The sequence below is a fragment of the Bemisia tabaci genome, chromosome 6 (assembly GCF_918797505.1).
Source record: "Bemisia tabaci chromosome 6, PGI_BMITA_v3".
NCBI classification, from domain to species: Eukaryota; Metazoa; Arthropoda; class Insecta; order Hemiptera; family Aleyrodidae; genus Bemisia; species Bemisia tabaci.
Window position 1 is genome coordinate 53,111,591 of NC_092798.1, and position 13,957 is coordinate 53,125,547.

Sequence of the window (13,957 nt, forward strand, 5' to 3'; positions counted from 1 at the left end):
CATTTTAAATTCGTTCTGTTATCAAAAGGTGGTTGATATATTGTTACGTAGTTTATTGTCTGTCTCCAAGGACGGCCATTAACCATAGGTAGATCAATTTGATGATCTGTCTCCCGCTTTGTATTTTTGCAGATCGACACTTCCAGGAGCTTGCCTTATCAGATGTACATTGCTGCTCAGTGCCATTTGCTCTATGCCTGTAGATGTTTCCTGTCATGTGTGGAAGGAACGTCGGGTAGAGAATCGATGGCTACCTTAATATCATCAATGATCGTAGTAAATCGTGAAATTATTTAAGCTGTGGATCTATGATGTCGCATCTTTTGAAAAATGCTTTCTCCTCTAAAACTAAACTGAAAAATCGTGTTGTGTCAGTGCTTTTCTGAGAGTGGTGTTCTGTATTGATCAGCTATTAAATCATGGTGCTAATTTTTCTCTTACGTTAAAGAGTGCTTTAGATATTTTTACAATGCACTCATCGTGTTTTCAAAAGTTCCTTCGTACCTGCACCAGTTCTAATCGGAAATTTGGATTTATTGTCTTCAAGTGGATTTTTCTGACCCAGTGGATTACAGACTTGAGCGAGTTGGTGAGTGTTGTTTGTTCATTTTCTATTTTATTGAGTATGTCTGCATGACAGATGTCATCCATTATTACTTTGCATGATGCATATTTAGCTGAAAGATTCTCTTTACACATGCCTAGTGGAAGATACATGTGGGTTTGGAACTGCTAACATGCGAACTTTGAAAAACTACGCTGCTATGATATAGAAAATCCTACAAGTCCAAGAAGGTCTATGCGCTGATATCAATTACATACTGACATATACCCGTCAAACAAGTTCCCATGGCTGTCATAGATGGCCTGCCCACAAAGTATGTCTGAAAGGGTGGCCCTAATTTTCATCAGGGAGCTTTGAGTACACCATGTACTTTTTAAGATTATTGTGCTTATTATTGCTTTCACTTGAGTGTAGATGTAAGTACATACTAAGCTTTTATCCATCATACATTTTGGCACATTTCTTTAATTATTGAGCTTCATAAAATTTCAGGTACTTGATTTTCAGGGGCTGAGATCGAAATCATATCATTAAAAAAAATTGGTTCCAGCAATTCTTTTCAAATTCTTTACAAAAAAATTTAGAGGATTTAATAACTGAAGATAAAAACATAACATGCTAAACACTACCTTCTGATGAAAAAGTACTTAAGTGATGACCAAAATTGAGACTTTTTTCGATCACCCTGATATGGGGATCTTCTTCACCTCCTTTCTAAACATACGCCTGAGAAGAAAAAATTTGACTGCTAATGCAACCCGCAACAATGATCGTATAGCTCTTCTTTCGGTTTTTTTCCTTTTTCCCTTCATTTCCCCCCCCCCCCCCTTCCAAAACTTAAGATTTTTCCTTTTCATGTCATAATGAGCCCATAGCACAGAAGTTTTCAAAAATGATTGGAATTCACGAAATTTCATTTTATGAAGTTACATATAAAATCTTGCATCTCTGGTTTGAACCGTATACCGAGTATAATTCCTTGGCGCGCACCTTGCGGAGCGCCTTCAACATCGTAGTTATGCTTCAAACGCGACACTCACGCTCCGATGTGTAATTTTCGCATGTTGCGCATGTCGGAGCGTATGTCCAGTTTAGAATTGCCCAAAAATTGAAAGATTTTAAAGCCGCGAAATTCATGTTTAAATCCGCAATTTTTATTTCCATGCCGAACTGAGAAGGGGATTTTCAATTCCATGAAGGCTTGATGGAAATGACTTGGTTTCCGTGTGAGTTGCATGGAAGTGTTATGAGTTCCATGTCGAGCTCACAAGGAAATATTTTCATTTCCATGAAGACTTGATGGAAATGACTTGGTTTCCGTGTGAGTTGCATGGAAACGTTATGATTTCCATGTCGAGCTCACAAGGAAATGTTTTCATTTCCATGACGGCTTGATGGAAATGACTTGGTTTCCATGTGAGTTTCATGGAAACGTTATGATTTCCATGTCGAAGGACATGGAAGTCAGACGATTTCCATGAAATCACATGGAAATCGGGTCATTTCCACGTGAATTCACATGGAACATTTTTAGCAGGGAAACGTTTAAATTCTGTTAAAAGTGCGCTTCATGGGTTAAAATTTTTTGAGAAGGGCAATTAAGCCATCATAGAACGAGCAATAAGTTTATTTTTAAATTCCGACGTTTAGCCTTGCTAATGTAGCCAGGCTCGGACTGGCGTGAAAAAAGTTAGGCCGCGGCGACGCATCGTGAGGGTCCCAACGGGAGTGGGAGGGTGGGGGGAGACCCCCCAGGAAAGAGAGGGGGTCCGGGGGGCGGCCGCCCCCCAGAAAATGTTTGGATCTTTTATATACTGAGAATGCAATTTTATCCTCCCGGACGTTTGTAAAATTGTTAACTTTTAGAGGTTTGGATTGATACAATATTCGACCTAAAACGGAATTTTGAGAGGACGTAAGTTTTATTTTACGTCAAAAAATTTCACTGAAATAACTCGTAACAGTGGAGGCCCCCAACTCGAGGGCCCCAGTCGTCGAAAACTAATAAACCCTTAGATTACAGAGTCTTAAAATTAATAAAAACAATTCTGGGGCTTCTTCCTAGGGGGCCCCGAGGGGACGAGGGCAAAGACAGAAAATAAAAATAAAAATTCTGGGGCCCTCAGGGAAAGAAGAGGGCCCCAGGATTGAAGGAAAGAAGAGGGCCCCAGAATTGTTTTTATCAATTTTAAGACTCTGTAATCTAGGGGTTAGTTAGTTTTCGACGACTGGGGCCCTCAAGTCGGGCGCCTCCACTGTTACGTGTTATTTCAATGAAATTTTTTGACGTAAAATAAAACTTACGTGCTCTCAAAATCACGTTTTAGGTCAAATATTATAGGCTAATAATAATATTATTAGGCCTCGTCCTCCTAGGCCCCCGAAGACAAGGGCCCCGGCCGCGATCGCGGCCTAGCGGCTCTGGCCAGTCCGAGCCTGAATGTAGCTAGAGTAGATACATTTCAGAATTAACTTTTAAACTATTAGGTGCATAAAGATTAAGAAAGAATTGTTCGACAGTCAGCATTAATCAGTATAATTCGAACACACTGAAAAAAATGAGTTAGCGTCAGATGACTAAAAATGGTTTCTATACACTAACTCAAATTGTGTGATTTGGACACACATGATTTTTGGTTTCTGTACACTAACCACTATTAGTGCTGGAAACTAATTCCGCTACTCTAATTCGCATTCGGTAGGGTTGGGTCAACCTAACCTCAAAACTGAGAGAGGAGAAAACGGCTTAGCGAATGATAACTGGACAATACTTTCAGGAAAATAAGATTTCTTAAAAGATGAGAGGTAAAAATAAACTGACCGGTTCCAAATGAACGACAGAGGAAAGGAATATCCCATAGGTACGTGCAAGTAGACAGAATTATCCTTTAGAGAGACACACACTCACACATGAAACGGTAGCGAATGTTCACACTGAATAAACATATCTCGTCCGAACACTTGAGATATTCTTTTGAAATTACGGGAGAACGCGAACTATAGAAGTAAGCAGTAAGTTCACAGATTTTCGTAAAATATAAACTGAACGCGGAACGCTTTAATCGCAATTTAATACAGAAGATTGACGACTCCAACGAATATCATGCTTGTTTACTTTTTGAATCGAACAGACGATTTCTAACCTTAACAGGTTTATTTATGTTGCTTTCGAGCGTTTTCAAGAAAGAGAGGACACTATAAATCATACCGGGAGTATTTACATTGTCAAACGAGCCCGAAATTTCACATTTTAATTGATTTTCACGAGCTGACGCGATTGAGGCTGTTGTACCGACGCCACTTTTTCGAAACTAAATAAATGTAACGGACAATGTGGCAGTTAGCGTTGAGGGCGAATTAGTTTGACCCGAAGGTGAATTTGTCTTACCACAGCGCTAATTTTACAGCTAGTGCTGTTTTCCAATTCTGGTTCGCGCTCTAGTAAAGTGAAGTCAGCGTATGAAGCGAATTGATTGGTGCTTCAGTACAATAAATTAGTTCTGAAGCCTAATTTTGATTCTACTTGGCGAGAACTTACCAAATTAGTTCTCAACGCTAACTACTTTTTTTTCAGTGCACGTTAAAATCTATATAAATACAACTGTAAGGGTCGAAACCTTATGATCCTCAATTGGACATATTTCTATCAAACAGAACTATGCGCAGGTGGAAACGATGGGGGTGTGCCCGCTTATGCTCGGGCCATAAGAATGAATGGGAAACATAAAGCGCCAGTGATGAATCTGCCGCTCCAGTTGCCGGGCTTCCTCTTTAACTCATGAGCCCTGTCCACAACGCTCTTGACACATGCCCACGGCTCATGAGTTTTGCATTCAGTTGGCACACAGTTCCGTTTGCGGGATTTTACATTCTGTCAAACGGGACTATGTGCACACTCCCCTGTGCCTGAATCTATGATACTCGGACTCCCAACCGCTCGTTTTTTGGAGAAAAATATTTTTTAAACCACCTAAATATCGAGCAAATTGCATCATTTTTGGTGATGAGCAAGGTAACTAATGATGTCGAAATGTGATAACATAAAAAAAACTTTTCTTAAATTCATGATCCTCTTGCATGGGACGTTATCACGCTTGTTCTGCGGCTTTTTTTCAAGATCTGGTTTTGAGGTTGTGTTGGCATTTTATGCTTTCTTTAAACAACACCGATTACACCGGTCTCTTAAAGAGGATGCCAAACTATGCATTTTCGAAAAACCGAGTTCTGTAGGTGTCAAACTTACCGAGTTATGACTAAAAAACGGATATAAATCAAAATTGTCCCTATTCACCCGCCTGTCCCCATTCACCCCATATTACGATAGTGATTTCATAAAATCGTCAGTAATTACAGACTTTTAAATGTTTAATTACTATCACAACTAATGCATTCAAAATTTGATACTTTTCCTTTGATAACCCTTGAGTGGTCCATTTTCCTTAAAAATATCTAGGGGTACAACACAGATGTCTTATATTTTTTACTAACACTTTATTAGGGCGCGATATCAATCGAAAATAAGGAAGGGGGACTTCTCTTTGCGCAAAACGTGCTGATTTGGTAATTTTTGTGATAGAGATCTCACGGGAAACTTTCAGTGGTGTCACTTTCTATTCATCCAAACATGTGAATAGGATCTAAGAGTTCTCCTCAAACAATGTCCTCAAGTTCTCAATGGTCCTCAATAGTCCGCCTCAAGAGAGGGACGACTTAAACTTGCTCCATGCATCTTGCATGGAGCATCTCTCCTTGCATCTCGTACAATCTGCTCGGCTAGGTGAACACGTTTCAAGACTCTCGCACGTAAACGGGTGTTTAATGGCAGATGGATTGAAAAAAACAACAACAACAACAATTTTACCTAGAAAAGTAATCCTGAGAAAGGAAAAAAACGATTTTACCCAACTGTAAAATTGTTGGGATTGGTAAGATTGGAATTTCGACGGGCACAAAGAGCCTCCCAAAAAAGGGCCTTTTTTGGCCCCTTTTGTGAAACTCGGGGATTTCATTCAAATGTGGCCTAAACGAAACCTTATGATGACCCAAGACACCAGTAAAAATTTTAGCTTGAGTATACGTCTGGTTTCGGAGATACAACGTTGCAAAGTTTGCATATTTAAGCTTTAAAAATCTTCATATTTTCAAATATTATCTTCCTAAAACTAAATGAGAGTGAACTTTACAATACTGAAACAAAGCGTAAATGAAGCATAATGATAAAGCAAGCAAGTCTCCAGTAAAAGTTTCAGCTTATGTATGACCCCTGTTTAGGTAGTGCAAGGTTGCAAAGTTTACCTTTCTGAGCTTTAAAAATACTCATATTTTTGAGTTTCTTATTTAAAAACCAATTTTAGTGAATGTCCAATTGTATTTTGTGGCACGAAATTAACCCCTAGTGGTACTCGTGGATGCATAGTGCATTGATGTAAGGCTACAATAATTTCAAGTAACACAGCGTTGCAAAGTTTACATCTTATACCTCTGAACATGTCTTTTCTATTGTTTTTTTATTAAAAAAAAAATTCGATCAAACATGTCGCGGTATTTTAAAGCAAAATGTTAGGACTCTAGTTAGAACTAGATGACAATTGGTATAAAAAATTACACTGTTGCCTATTTTTTTGTTTTCCTTCAACATTTATACATAAAATAATTTTAAAATTAGGATACTTCCAAAAATAATAATCTGATTTCAAAATCAAATTCAAGAGACTTTGTCATGCTTAATGGAATACTCATCATCAGCGTTTCTTTCAAAATCCAACAAAAAGACATTGTCCATAGATTTGCAGGCAGAACTTGTACCGATGTGTGATAAATTCATGCAAAAAAAAAATAAATATAAAAAATGAAAAAAAAAATGAAGAAAAAACTAAAAAAAAATTATAATTGTTATTTAAAAAATGTAAAAACATTAAACATGTAAAAAAAATAAAATAAAAATTAAAAAAGTAAAGCAAAGTTATAAAAAACAAAAATCAAATATCAATTCTTAGAGGATTCCTTATTTTAATTTCTCATTTATTTATCGTTTTAAAAGAAGTATTAATAAACTTGATCATAGTATTTTTGCCAATACCAATTGTCACTCGGAACTGACATCAACCCTCGATATTTTGCCTTGATATCAGGTATTACATTCATAGACGTCATCTTTAACTACCATAAATAATAATTTCAAGAGTTTAACGTTGTTAGCTTGGCAACGCTGTACCACCACCAATCAAAGTATCCCTGTTTATTCGAACATACATCTACAAATGACACGTGGGTAGATTTTACTCCTCAAATTCGAAAACAAGATCCACGAAAATTGCTCTTTAAACGCGGAACTTCAAAATATAAACATTTTTAAAGCTCAAATAAATAAACTTTGCAACGCTGTATCATTGAATCTGTGCTTACGCTCGCGGTAAGGCCTATATGGAAGACGTATTTTATTAAAAAATTACACCTAAACCCCATAAACATATATTTTGGTGATCAGTAAGTTCGTCTTTTTATAAAACAACTAACCAACCTGAGCATTTATTATAGGTCTTTGGTGTCAACTTTGCAACGTTGTATCAAGAGAATTAGCAGTATTATTGTATCAATAGATGTATGCATTCAATAATAAGACTAAATGTTGGTTAAATGTCACAAAATATCATAAAATGTCCGATGGAGGTGTTTTCGAAAATAAGATACTTACTTGAAAATATGCGAATTTTTAAAGCCTAAATATGCAAACTTTGCAACGCTGTATCTCGGAAATTAGACGTATACTCAAGCTAAAATTTTTACTGGAGGCTTGTCTCACCATAAGGTTTCATTTCAGCCACATACGAATGAAATCCCCGAGTTTCAAAAAAGGGGCCACTTTTTGGGAGGCTCTTTGCGCTTCGCTGCGTGCATAACTATTGCGACGCAATTTTTGAGGAAAATTTCGAATTTTAGCATCTTTTTTTAACTCTTCTTGCGTCAGAAAATTACAGAGAGACATTTAACACCTGTCTAAAAGCATTGCATTAGTTTTCAGGATTTTTACCTGCTTATCTGAGTTTTTGACAGCTTTGCGTTTTGCTACTTGATCTAGTCCTCTAACATGTTAACAGGTTGTGCGGCTGTGTTGCCGTCTGACTTTCTAAAACTCGGAATTTACGTTGAATGAGAGAGCTGAGGCGCTCTTGCTAGAGTACCGCTGTAGGAACCAATTATCTTGGTATTAATCCTTTTAGTGCCAAAAACCTTGGCATGGAACTTTCTAATCGGTCTACGAGTATTAGAGACTTATACGACATACGTGGAGCTATTCAAGGTGGGTTGGAAAACAACTTTCCTATGTTGTTTTTACCTAACCACTGTTATCAAAAGCAAAAACTAGCGTTTAATTTGATAAAACTCACGAGTATATAGTCTAGTCCTCTACGCTTTCCACTGACATACATTCCCGGGCACTTTAAGGGATAAAAATCAAAATATGCAATTTTTTTTTTTTTTACAAATTGGGTGATCTGGGTAAAACGTTTAACTATTAGTAAGGATTAATGACAATGTTTTTCTCCTGAAACAGCCCCTATCACCACATTCCGGGAGTGCCTCTCGTGAAAACTACGAGTTCCGGCCTCAAGATCAATTTGACGGGTTTGACGTATATTTTGACGCATTTTGAAGCGTCTAGCGTCTAGCGTTGTGGTATCGCTGTTGAAGGCGCGATGTTGTATTGCTTCACCTATGAGCTGCACCAACGACGGCACCAAAGCGACAACACCGCGGTAGTTACGTGCGAAAACTGTGGCTGAATAATTTAAAATCGACAAAGTGAAAATTCTCAAAATTCAAAAAAATTTAATGGAAATGAAATCACCACAGTTCGTCGAAATTGATAAATTTTTAGCTTTTAACTGTTTTCTTTCTACCTTTGCGTGCATGTATAATTAATTATGGGCCCTTGTAGGATCCCACGAAAGGTCTAAAACAAGCAAACCAATCATACGGCGGCACAAATGACAATACGCATAATACCCGGGAATGTGTGTCAGGGATAGCGTAGAGGGGTGCTTTCAAATAACAGTTAATTTTTCAGACCTAGTATTTTTTTTGTGAATGTCAAAAATTAAGAATCGTTGAAAATCTTAAATGTTATACTTTTTGTGACCCTTAGGACTCATATAATTAGGTTCAAGTAGTGGTGTCGAAGAATATTTCCCCAAAATTTATTTTTTCAGTTAAATAAAAGTGTGCTGCACCGATTCCCGTCATTACCGTAACCTCAATATTTTACGTAGATTTTTCTCTGTCCGAATACGTAAAATCCGTAAATCCGTGGGTCCTTAGGTAACTTTTTGGTTTTTCATCAATAAATATGTATATTTCAATCTATTGTAAAAAAAAATCTCAAATGTAAAAAAAATGGTTATTTTGAATAATTATAGGCTAAACTTACGGGAAAATTAACCAAACGATCGCTTTTATTTTGCTCTTACATCCATAAAAAAGAAAAGTCTCGGCCTATGATTGTTTTTCAGTCAAGAATGCATCATGAATCATCCGTGTTACAAAATTTTAACAATTTCCAGGTCATTTTAAGTAATTAAACAAGGAAAAATAGTAGGTTACGGTAATGACGAGAAGGTTAAGGTAATTATGCAAAGGTTACGGTGATGACCAACTGAGTGCTTTACTTAATAATGAAATAAATTGTCGAATGTATCAATAAGTGAAATATGTTTTACTACTAAGTAAATTCCTGTTAAAAATTAAGAACTGGCTATCTAAAGATCAAAATGCAAGCAGTAGGTAAACAAGTTATTTAAAAAGTTTTTAAATAGGCATTTAAGCCTAACTTAACCGTAAGCTTAAGGTGAAATATTCTCTAGGTTATACTGAAACTAATGATACATTTGATTGACGGATTAGTTTTTTTAAAAAAAAAAAGTGATTTTATTCAAGGTTGAATTTCCAAATTCCGGAAAGTAGGTAATAGGTTACGGTAATGACATTTCAGGCATTCTAAGTAAGAAAAAAAATAAATATTCGGAAATTAGGAAAAATGAAATCGGGAACAGGTCGGGCGTAAAATTTTGAAAAAAGAAGTAAAATTAAAAAAAATAATAATTTTCAAGGGGAAAAAATGCAAATAACAAGGAAAATGAACTACTATTTGAAAGCACCCAGAGGACTAGAACTTAGTACTCGTGAGTTTAATCACATTTAACGCAGGTTTTTGTTTTTACTGACGCTGGTCTTGGTAGAGACAGCATAAAAAGTTGTTTTGGAATCCGCTTTGAAGCTCTATGTATATGTTATGGGCAACGTATAGGGCGCGGGCAATGGACGGGATCGCGAAGCAAAATCGACAATGCCCAGGCATCGTCCACTTTGACCAAGGGCGATCGGGCATCGTCGGAAAAAATCGTGAAATTGAGGAAACTGAGACAGTTTTTACGGGAAAACCGTGGAAAAACAAAAAAATAAAACAAAAATAAAAGTTTTTTCGCGGATTAAAAACGATTTTCTGAAGAAACTGATGGTTCAGGAACACCAGATAGGCTGCTTTCAGGAACCTCGGCTGTTCCATTGTCACTTGTGGGTAGGCTGCTTTCAGGAACCTCGGCTGTTCCATTGTCACTTGTGGGTAGACTGCCTTCAGGGACCTCATTTTGGCATGTTTCATCTTCATGTTCAGTGGCTTCGTCCATCAGTAATCGCAGTCTCTACATCGGTGGATGACGTCATAAACCGAATTTTTCAAAGCACAATATCTCGGTCAATATTTAACGTAGAAAGTTGCTGTTTGGACGAATCTTATTATTTTAGCTAACTCTCTAGAATTAAGCATTAGATTACGATGCTATGACCCCCGCAACTGATCCATTCTGCCATACTAGGGAAGATCGCCGTATGAACATTCAAGAGTTGCAAATTTCTTCAAATAAAATATGTATTTTTGAAGGATGTTATGCATATTTTTCCTTGAAATTTTCGGATATGTTAGATCAAGTTGCGAACAAAATTATCTGAAAACCTCGTAAAAAGAAAATATTCAAAATTTTTCCAATAAATTCGGTTTTCAGTAAAGCAAATTTGGCAACGTCTACAGGCTCAACGGCGTTTTTCCTTAGCACGGGAGCGTTATCCAGTGGATTCTGAGGTTGTTTCGTTGATGCAGGAAGTGGAGTTGCTGGAATCGTGGAACCTGAGTCCGCAGAGAAGGTGTTGGGGATCAAGACGGGTGATGCCCTGGCTGTGCCGTTCGGGGTCGTGACCTGGTGGTACAACAACGGGGACACCGAGTTGGTCATCCTATTCCTCGGCGACACCTCCAAAGCTCACAAGGCCGGCGAGTTCACCAACTTCCAGCTCACCGGCTCCAACGGGGTCTTCACGGGCTTCTCGAGCGAGTTCGTGGGCCGCGCCTGGGATCTGGAGGAGGGCGTCGTCAAGACCCTCGTCGGGAACCAATCCGGCCAAGGGATCGTCAAGCTCCAACCCAACGCCAGTCTCCCCGAACCCAACCCGGAGCATCGCAAAGGGATGGCCCTCAACTGTTTGGAGGCTCCCTTGGATGTTGACATAAAGGGTAAGTGATGATGATATTTGCATTTACATACATGTCAAGCCGCTACCTCAGCGCACTAGAGCGCTCTGCGACTCCAAAGCGCCATCGGAATCGATCCTCCCAAAAACCATCGGACAGAGTACACCGTCTGATCTCCCCCTCCACTCCCTCCTGCCAACCTTTTACTGGACGTCCACGCCGCCTTCCTCCGGAAGGAACCCAATCGAATACCTTTCCGGGCAACCTACCATCTGCCATTCTCCGCACGTGTCCGTACCAAACCAGCTGCCTGGTTTTGATATCGTGCACAATATCGTGATATTTGTAATTCATTTTGCAAAAAGGAACCAAGAGCATTCCAATGTTTCTGGGATTGTTCGACTTACCCTCCTTGCAATTCAAGCACTGGAACCTTGCAAAAAATTAAATTTGCGAAGGTAATTTTTCGTTGAATTCATATTGTATTGAATTCATGGTTTATTCGGAGTAGAGATAAAACTTGTTCAGATGATCAGTTTATACTTGCAAGTCAAAAAAAGTTGCACAATCTTAGCAACAGTGGAATGCGTGTGGTCCCTTTTTGCAAAATGCAATCTATTTCAAGTAGCACAGGCTGCAATAAAGTGTATTGTTGATATTGTATCGGAGTGTCGTGTAGGTTGCGTAATGACAAATAGAAGGGGCTCCCCTCATTGAAATTTGTTGCAATAAGATTGAAATGATTTGCAAATGTTTTTTTCATCGCAAATTGCTGTGCCTTTCTCACATATGCACCTCTTATAATTGGATTGCATTTTGCAAGAAGGAACCAAGAGTATTCCAATGTAGCTAAGATTGTGCAACATACATTTTTTGAAATAAAATTTCTGAAATCATGCAAAAAATTAAAATCACAATGGTAAATTTTGCCTTGAATTTATAGATTATTGGGACAAAAGATGAAACTTGTTTAGATGATCAGTTGATATTTGCAAGGTAAAAAAATTTGCACAATCTTAGCAATATTGGAATGCCCTTGGTCCCAGTTTGCAAAATGCAATCCAATTGATCGATCAAAATTGGTATACGTATATTAACCAAATTGTGTTTTAATTTTATGCGATAAAATTGCAAATTATTTCAATATTTTCATTGCACTGTGGTACTTAGGAAGTAGCATAGCGACGGTGTAAGTCGGCAATCGCATACCTACCTCGGTTTGCGACGTCGCAGACTTCCTGTCATACTTTATTTTTTAAACGTAAAACTATACTCAACGGCAAGTCTTTAAATCTGCCGTGATTTTTCTTCTCTGTGCGAAGGAAATTCGGTAAAAACTTCAAGAAATGATGTCAATTTGCTCTCCTCTAAAAAAATAACACAGAGGCGGAGATTTTCAGACACTGCAAACGAGTTATGCGATTGCTGACTTACACCGTCGATAGGTTGTAATGGATGACTTACGGCGATCAAAGAATCGCGTTTTGATGGTTGAAGCGTACAGGTTTTTTGAATGACACATGATGGATGATGCAGGTGGCGGAAGAGTGGTGGTGTTGAACACGAAGAATCTACCGTTGGTGGGCGAGGTCGGTCTGGGAGCTGACCTGGTCAGGTTGGACGGCAACGCAATGTGCTCCCCTGGATTCTCGTGCGACTCGGCATTGCAGGTCACATACATCGTCAGGGGCAGCGGCCGTGTTCAGGTCGTTGGTGTCGACGGCAAGAGAGTCCTCGAGACAACAGTCAAAGCTGGCAATTTGTTCATCGTACCACGCTTCTTCGTCGTCTCCAAGATCGCTGACCCTGACGGAATGGATTGGTTCTCTATCATTTCTACTCCTAAGTAAGTCCATTCTCTTCACGTGTTATAAATAATGTTAATGCATAATGTAAGATTGACCTTGTTTAACAAAAAGGAACCAAGCCACATCAGCTATTGCCAATTTTAACTGGGCAATTAAATTTTTTACGAGAAAACGTTTATGCGGATCCCTTTGAAAATGTTAAGGAATTTGATTCGTACTATGGAGAGAATTCACTGAAATTTGCACGAAAATCCGCACAACTGTTTTCATGTAAAAAATTAAACTAGCCAATTTTTGGCAATAGCTGATGTGGCTTGGTTCCTTTCTGTTTAACGCGGTCCAAATATAAGACTGATTTTATGCTGCCAACGGAGTGTTACTCGATTTCGGAAGAAAAGTTTAAAAACTAGGCCCGAATACGTCTCTCCTATCTTCGGCTGTGTTGCTCACATGACCCTTAAAGGCACCACTAAAAATAAAACGCAACATGGAGATAGAGCAAGGGAAATAGGAGACGTGTCGAAGACGGCGCAGAGATACAACTATTCGTACTTGATGGATGTCCGTGTTGCGTCTGGAAAATTGAAGGCGCGATGGCGCGAGACGTGAGCTCATAAAGCTCCACAATATGCTGTCAATGAGGTGTCGCTTGAAATCAGTAGAGTGGTTAATAAATGGATTGCATTTTGCAAAAAGGAACCAAGAGCATTCCAATGTCGCTAATATTGTGCAAATTCTTTTACCTTGCAAATATCAACTAATCATCTGAACAAATTTTATCTTTTGTCCCAATAATCTATAAATTCAAGGCAAAATTGACCATTGTAAAAATTTTCTGCATGATTCCAGAAATTTTACTTCAATGAATGTATGTTGCACAATCTTAGCTGCATTGGAATACTCTTGGTTCCTTTTTGCAAAATGCAATGCAAATGAGACCCGAGTACGCCTCTCTAATCTTCGACTGTCTTGACACTCGATTTTTTCTCCCTATTTAAAACTTGATGTCCGATTATGTTTAGGATGTCTTTGCAGACCTGTAAGAGCTCGCATGTGAAAATA

The 13,957-nt window shown here is 38.4% G+C and overlaps 1 protein-coding gene across 1 annotated transcript in view; it reads left to right on the forward strand.

Annotated features, from left to right (window-relative positions):
• Nucleotides 1-13,957, forward strand: part of LOC109041999 (uncharacterized) — a 30,331-nt gene that overhangs the window by 14,127 nt on the left and 2,247 nt on the right. Inside the window, exons 3-4 of the mRNA XM_019058531.2 lie at nucleotides 10,719-11,129; nucleotides 12,624-12,933. Coding sequence (XP_018914076.2) covers nucleotides 10,719-11,129; nucleotides 12,624-12,933 — 721 coding nt within the window. The remainder of the gene's footprint in view (nucleotides 1-10,718; nucleotides 11,130-12,623; nucleotides 12,934-13,957) is intronic.